The 8,113-nt window shown below is 39.2% G+C and overlaps 1 protein-coding gene and 1 long non-coding RNA gene across 2 annotated transcripts; one reads left to right on the forward strand and one right to left on the reverse strand.

Annotated features, from left to right (window-relative positions):
- Window positions 1-470: 470 nt before the first annotated feature.
- LOC135347424 (uncharacterized) lies at window positions 471-902 on the reverse strand. Its single transcript, XR_010398372.1, has 4 exons — window positions 839-902; window positions 733-790; window positions 638-684; window positions 471-577 (listed from the first exon to the last, which is right to left on the reverse strand). It is a non-coding gene; the product is annotated as an uncharacterized LOC135347424 (long non-coding RNA).
- A 1,275-nt stretch (window positions 903-2,177) lies between these two features.
- Window positions 2,178-4,505, forward strand: LOC135347423 (solute carrier family 15 member 4-like). Its single transcript, XM_064545419.1, has one exon. It carries the CDS (start codon window positions 2,557-2,559, stop codon window positions 3,658-3,660), a length of 1,104 nt encoding a protein of 367 aa, XP_064401489.1. The 5' UTR covers window positions 2,178-2,556; the 3' UTR covers window positions 3,661-4,505.
- The last annotated feature ends 3,608 nt before the right edge of the window (window positions 4,506-8,113 follow it).

Here is an 8,113-nt window from a genome sequence, read left to right on the forward strand (position 1 = left end):
GTCAACTGGTGTCTCTCACAGCTCTCCAGCTCGCACAAATTCAATTTCTGTTGCTACGCACCAAACCTGGCTTTTTATAACCACGCCTCGCGCATGCGCAATGAAGTCCAAGTTAGATAGACCACACCCACTCGTAGAATATGCGTCTTAGTAACCGCCTTGATTACGGTTAGATTCCCTCGGCTTTGCGCCTCGGGCTAACCGCAACCGCGGAGGTTACATAGACGCATATTCTACTCTTAGGTGTAGTCTACACAGCCAAAAATCCACAGGGCGTGTCAGGTCCGTTACATGTCCGTTACAGGACGTTTACCACATCCTGATACGGGACCGTTGGGTAGACACTACTAAACCGGCCGTTCACATACAGCCTGTAAACAGCCCGTACAAACGGCCTGTATTCAGCCTGTATCATACTGTTCTCATGCACAATTTAATAAGCTAGTATATCATGCTTCAAAAGGTCACAATTCAAAGACAAAGAAGACAAAAACAAGATATATTAATTTCTGTTCAGCTACATTATATAATTATGTCTCTCATTATCATGTCCGTGTCTTCACATCCCACGGTGGCACTGCAGATAAAAACAACCAGTTGAACCGTACGTTAACGCCACATAAGTATACTAACTTACTGTATTTATATTCGTCTTGTTTTTGTGCAGATACACAAAGATAGACTCTGAGGAGAAGAGGCTGGGAATTGTACAAAAAATACACCACTGCTTACCGGCGTACTATGAAGTCAGCTTGAAGGGCCGTTCTTCATCTCCGAGATAGCTCGCCAGCTGTACACTAATAATACTTATTCACATAGATTAAACTAAGTTGCTTACCAGGCAATTGTTGCATTCTCTTTATCATTCGTCTAAAAACTTCAATCTATGAGGCATATAATGCATCACCAAACACATACAAAATAATGGCACTTACCTAACACATCCAGACTCCAACTCGGCATGCCAATAAAGAAATCTATTAAATAACATGTGTAACGAGTGCTAAAGATGAAAACAATAAACAAACCTTGAGTTTTGCAACATCTGAATAAGAGTTAGGAGATTAAAAGAAGAACACACCACTGTGAATAATCTTACCGGCGTACTATGAAGTCAGTCAACAGCTTACAGTGTGCTGTACACATTACAAGGGCTCTTTTTCATCTCGAAGATATCTCGCAACTGTACACCAATACGCTATTCACACAGATTACATAGTTGCTGAATTTTCTTACCAGGAAACTGTTGCTTTATTTTTAGTTCATTCTTCTGACAACATCTAGTGTCTACAGAAGCAATAACGTATCACAAAACACAATAGAACAGTGGCACTTACGTAATTAGTCCAGACTTCAACTCGGCAGCATTATCTAAAGTCAATTTGATCGCATGTTTAATATGTGAATGCTAGTGAAAGAGAATAACAAACCTGGGAGCATTCTTCAACACCTCTTTATCAAAAGTGAAAAAACTTCAGATGGGAGCCTACGATGAGGAGGATTATTTCAAAAAGAAAGCAAAACGAAACGTTTACCTTGTAAAATTGGCCGGTGTTCCAGCTTCAAAAGTCCATAACAACGTGCAAACCTGAATTTATAAACATACAGTAGAGGTGAAATTTACAGACCTTTGCTGCCAACTACACTAGAGGTCAAATTCACTACAGATTTGAAATAGCTGTGGAACTAGAGGAACACAAACTGCTATGAGAAAGTTCAATAAAAATAATATAACTGTTATAATAACATGCTGCTACAGCTTCACCTTTTTCTGTTCACAGGTAGACTAATAGTAATGGACTGTATAGTCCTCTTCAAGTTGTCTTTTTGGACCAGCAGCTCCTCTTGTGACAAGCAGCAGAATTTTTTCTTAGAGCTCTGTCTGTCTCATTCTCTTTTTGTAGTCAGGTGACGTCATCCTGCCCCAAGCTAGCGCATGCGCATAAGCTACAGCTGCAACAGCCTGTATACAGGACGTGGGTGCTACGCCCTGATACAGGCCTGTATCCACGGGCTGTAAACAGGACGTGGGCTAACGTCCTGTTTACAGCCCGTGAGAACGGCCTGTATACAGGACGTGGGTGGGCTACATCCTGTATACAGGCCGTTCACGGGCCCGTAACGGCCCGTTTTCAACTAACGGCCTGAAACGGACCCGTGGATTTTTGGCTGTGTATCCTATACATAGTACCTAGTTACAGTATAGTGTTAGCAATCATCCCTACATGTGTGTATATGTGTGTCTGTGTCTGTCATGAGACAAACTATATAATCTACGAATGAAGGCAGCCCTCTGATATCAAGGAATGGCTGCAAGTGCAAGTACAGAGTGAGGTAGTTCTATTCCAAGGGAGCCTTTCTTATTCTGGTCTGGATTATGCTGTTGACTCTATAGCCTGTGTATCAGTCTCTCATGTATTTTATGAGTTCCATCAACAATATGATGTCAATTTTGTAATTTCGAAATGGCTACTTGCTATCCCAATTGTGTTTGGTTTGTTTGGAGCTGTTTTCTCAGAATGGCTAGCCGACGCTAAGCTGGGGAACTACAGAGTGATGAAATACAGTTTTGTGCTGTTGTTCCTCGTATACTTGCTTTCTAGTGCCTTCACTATAGTTCCTGACATTACTCATTACGTGTATGTTGTGAGTGTCTTGTATTGCATAGGTGGGAGTCTCTTTATAGTAGCTGTGGTAGCATGCTCTGTTACCTCACTACAACTAGGCCTGGATCAGATGCCTGATGCTTCATCTTCCAATATCACTAGTTTTATTGCCTGGTTTGTATTCAGTATCTATGCTGGTGTTTGGATCCCTACTGTTGCCGATTTGCCCATTACTACATGTAGTAGTCGATTATCGTACTGGGTTACCCAACTTTACAGTTTGCTGCCATCTTTGTGTATGAGTGTTGTTTTTATTCTTGACTTTTTCCTAGCTAAAAAATGGCTGATAATTGAGCCAAAGTCACCTCAGTCCCTCAAAAACATCTACCGTGTTCTCAAGTTTGCTGCCAAGCACAAAGCTCCCCTCAATCGCAGTGCTCTCACATACTGGGAGGAAGACATACCTTCAAGAATGGACCTGGGAAAGTCGAGATATGGTGGACCATTCACTACAGAGCAAGTTGAAGATGTGAAGACCATCCTACGTTTGTTACCCCTCTGCTTAACGCTATGGCTTTTTGGGTGCTCACTTGCAATATTCCATCCACCATCTTATGCTGTTGTTAATCCTCTTGATTGGGATTGTTATGTTTCAAAGTTTTTGTCCTTGTTCATATATCACCAATACTGGTGTGGTATGGTTTGGACTGTCTTTTATGAGTTTGTGCTATACCCAGTGATACGTAACAGGCTTCCCAGCATTCTTAGAAGAATTGGGATAATTTCTCTCTTCATCACGGCTCTCAGTATTGTGTTTCTAATTCTGAAACTATTACAAAATAATGAAGGTGATTTAGTTGCAATCAAGTATGTTACAATCATTTTAAATTCAATTTCTCAGGGTTTGCTCACAATGTTGCTTGCTAGTACCATGATGGAGTTAGTTTGTGCTCAAGCTCCATACAACATGAGAGGATTGTTTGGAGGGTGTATGGTGTTGGTGTTGTTATCAGCTCTTATATTATTGGCAAGTTTCCTCCATCGATCACATTAACAATATATGGGGTTAGAGTAGGCATCAGTCTGCTTGGATTCATCCTGTACTGCCTCCTGGCTCGCTGGTACAAGAGGAGAGTTAGAGACGAGGACTACAATGCACACAGAGTGGTGGAGGAGGTCTATGATATCGATACTTGTCGGTGAGCACTGACTAAATTTAGTTCTGATACGTTTTGTCGTTTTGTTGATCATGCATCTTCAGAACAAATTGGTTTTATACGTGCGCATGTTAACTAATAATTATAACCAACGGCGTATAAAAGAAGAGAGGGCATGCAACAGCAAAAGAGCCGAGAATTTCTATTTTTAGCACTTCATGCAAATTCACACATTCCTCTGCCCACGTTTGAATCCTGCTAGCTACGTGTACTAGATAGTGAGTTGCATGCCCTCTCTTCATCTATACGCCCTTGATATATATAATTTTGATGTATTATTTTTATTGCACACATAATTAGTTTATCAGTGGATACCAGTCTTTGAGCTTGTATAAATATTATTATAATTAAGTTGGCATGTAGAAACTGAAACTACATGTAGTGCTGTTAATAGCGACAACCATTTGGAAATTATACCATGGGTGTGGTTTGTTACATTACTAGTAAGGGGGTAGGTGTATAGTGGTCCCCCTTAAATAGAGGCATTTCTTTTAATTCCAGCGCCCAGCGCAATCAAAGCACATAACTTTAAGCCTTGAAATTCAATAAACAGGTTCATAGGAAGCCCTAAAAGTACCTAAATAGTTCACTGTACACATATACTTTGTAAGAGTGCATTGTACCATCTATGAGGTATATTTGGCTAATCAGGTTAAGATATGTATAGCTTAGTGAAGAATTTTCCTGGTAATGTGTGATCAGAGTATCATGCAGCATGATCGTCAAATTACTTGCCAAATACACCTACTATATACAAAGTAACTGACTGTTTTAGTACATTTACATGTATATGCATTAGTCAATACATATACTTTCACGGTATATGGATGTGGTATCGGAAGGTATGGTTTGACAAGGGGATGTTTTGTACCGAATGTACCATTCGCTATTGCAGTATAATCATAATTTTGATAACAGTTTTGTCAATGAACACTTTTTTGAGCTTGGCATGTACGAAACTCACTCACGTCTATACATGACTGTTTCCACTATAATTGTAGAAATACTGAAACTAAACTCTTAGCAGTTCATAACCATTAATTTTGGGAGAAAGTTAAACTTTCACTATTGACAGATCATACCAACCATGCATGCGCATACACACAGCTAGATTGTGCAGGTGTGTTTATGTGGGCACTGCATGTATGTATAATTATGTATAAGAATAGTTTCACTCAGAATTGAATTCCAATAGAATTTAGATATTGCTGCATTTACCAAGTTACAGCATTTAGCCACTGTCCCTACGTACATTTGTGTGACTGTTATGAGACAAACTAAGTCTACGAATGGAGGCAGTCCTCTGGTATCAAGGAATGGCTGCAAGTGCAAGTACAGAGTGAGGTGGTTCTATTCCAAGGGATCCTTTCTCGTTCTGGTCTGGGTTATGCTGTTAGCAATAGCAGGCACTTCAGTGTTTCAGGTTATCCATCAACGATCTTATGTAAATTTTGTAATTTCAAAATGGCTACTTGCTATCCCAGTTGTGTTTGGTTTGTTGGGAGCTGTTTTCTCAGGATGGTTAGCCGACGCTAAGCTGGGGAACTACAGAGTAATGAAATACAGTTTTGTGCTGTTATTCTTCCTTTGTTTGCTTTCTAGTGCCTTCACCCTAGTTCCTGGCATTGAACATTACGTGTATGTTGTGAGTGTCTTGTCTTATTGGTGTGAGTCTCTTTACAGTAGCTGTAATAGCATGCTTTGTTACCTCACTACAACTAGGCCTGGATCAGATGCCTGATGCTTCATCTTCCAATATCACTAGTTTTATTGCCTGGTTTGTATTCAGTATCTATGCTGGTGTTTGGGTCCCTTTTGTTGTCGATTTGCCCATTATATCAGATCGATGTTTTGTGTATCAATCGTTCATCATACTGGGTTGTCCAACTGTACAGTTTGCTGCCACCTTTGTGTATGAGTGTTGTTCTTATTCTTGACTTTCTCTTATCTAAAAAATGGCTGATAATTGAGCCAAAGTCACCTCAGTCCCTCAAAACCATCTACCGTGTTCTCAAGTTTGCAGTCAAGCACAAAGCTCCCCTCAATCGTAGTGCTCTCACTTACTGGGAGGAAGACGTACCTTCAAGAATGGACCTGGGAAAGTCGAGATTTGGTGGACCATTCACTACAGAGCAAGTTGAAGATGTGAAGACTATCCTACGTTTGTTACCCCTCTTTTTAACGCTATGGCTTCTTGGGTGCTCACTTGCACTCTTCCACCCAGTAACTTATTCTAGTGTTTATCCCTCTGATTGGAAGCGATACGTTTCAAGGCTTCTGGCTTTATTAGCATATCACCATTTGTGATGTGGAATGGTTTGGACTGTCTTTTATGAGTTTGTGCTATACCCAGTTATACGTAACAAACTTCCCAGCATTATTAGAAGAATTGGGATAATTTCTCTTTTCATCACAACTCTCAGTATTGTGTTTCTAATTCTGGAATTACTAAAAACAATTACAGTGACTTAGTTGAAATCAAATATGTTTTAAATTCAATTTCTACTGGTGTGCTCACAATGTTGCTTGCTACCAACATAACAGAGTTAGTTTGTGCTCAAGCTCCATATAACATGAGAGGATTGTTTGGAGGGTGTATGGTGTTGGTGTTGTTATCATCTCTTACTATTAGGGAGATTTTTCCACCGAACAACACATTGACACTATATGGGGTTAGAGTAGGCATCAGTCTGCTTGGATTCATCCTGTACTGCCTCCTGGCTCGCTGGTACAAGAGGAGAGTTAGAGACGAGGACTACAATGCACACAGAGTGGTGGAGGAAGTCTATGATCGATACTTGTCAGCTCAGCATTGACTACTGTTATTGATATGTGTTTATGTTTTTTTGTCGATAATGTATGTTCAGAAAAATTGTATGCATGTTAGTTTATATGTACAACGTGTTAACTGTTATAATTTTGTATACATAATCAATATTATGATATTAATTATCATAATTATATACAGTCATGCAATTTGTATGGACACCTTTGATAATCTTCGTGCTTGTATTACGGATTGATGCCATGTAAGAATATACTGAAAGTACGCGATTAATAGCAGCAACATGATAATGATTCATAACTATTTGGGAGAAATCTAGTCTCCTTTTTATAATGACTGATTACACTATAACAACTATACTCAGCATTTAAAGGTGTATCTCCATGCATGAGGACTACATTGTAATCCAATAGAAAGTGTGAATGCATAGCAATATTATATATTGATACTTTTTTACAAATTAAATTGTGTCGATCATGTATGTTCAGAGCCATGTTAGTTTATATATAATAATTATACAATTCATATATACACATACGTGTGTTTACTGTTAACTAAGCTATATGTAGAGGTGTCATTTTGTAAATGCAGTGTTTGTTTGCACACATAATTAGCTAATCAGTATCATAATATAATTATCATAATTAAATGTTGTCAGGCAATTTGTTAATGACACCTTTGATCATCTTTGTACTTGTATTATGGATTCATCATAATTATAAGAATTCTGAAATTACACCGTTAAAAGTAATTAACATAATAATGGATTTATAACCATTAATTTTGGGAGATGTAGATGTTAAAATTCTTGACTGATTGCACTATAACTGCTCAGCCTTTACAAGTGTCTCTCCTGGGCACTGCAGGAGATTCAGTATGCATGCACAGTGGAGTACGTGTCTTAGCAACTGTGTGTCTGTTATGATACAAACTAACTCTATGAGCGGAGGCAGCTCTCTGTATATAGTATCAAGGAATGGCTGCAAGTGCAAGTACAGAGTGAGGTGGTTCTATTCCAAGGGAGCCTTTCTCGTTTTGGTTTGAGTTATGCTGTTGACTATATCTTATATATCAGTGTTTCATGTGTTCCATCAACGATTGGTGTCCATTTTGTATTTTCAAAATGGCTACTTGCTATCCCACTTGTGTTTGGTTTATTGTTGGGAGCTGTTTTCTCAGGATGCATGGCTAGCCGACGTTATTAATCTGGGGAACTACAAAGTGATGAAATACACTGTTGTTCCTCCTTTGTTTGCTTTCTAGTGCCTTCACCCTAGTTCCTAACATTGCACATTACGTGTATGTTGTGAGTGTCTTGTATTGCATAGGTGGGAGTCTCTTTCTAATAGCTGTGGTAGCGTGCTTTGTTACCTTACTACAACTTGGCCGCCTCATGCTTCATCTTTTATGTATGAGGCCTTTATGTATGAGTGTTGTACTTATTCTTGACTTCCTTCTAGCTAAAAAATGGCTGATACTTGAGCCAAGCTTACCTCAGTCCCTCA

The sequence above is a fragment of the Halichondria panicea genome, chromosome 14, assembly GCF_963675165.1.
Source record: "Halichondria panicea chromosome 14, odHalPani1.1, whole genome shotgun sequence".
Classification (NCBI taxonomy): Eukaryota; Metazoa; Porifera; class Demospongiae; order Suberitida; family Halichondriidae; genus Halichondria; species Halichondria panicea.

What these genes read in the sequence shown, in the direction of transcription:
- LOC135347423 (XM_064545419.1), top strand. Translation starts at nt 2,557, where the DNA reads ATGAAATACAGTTTTGTGCTGTTGTTCCTCGTATACTTGCTTTCTAGT.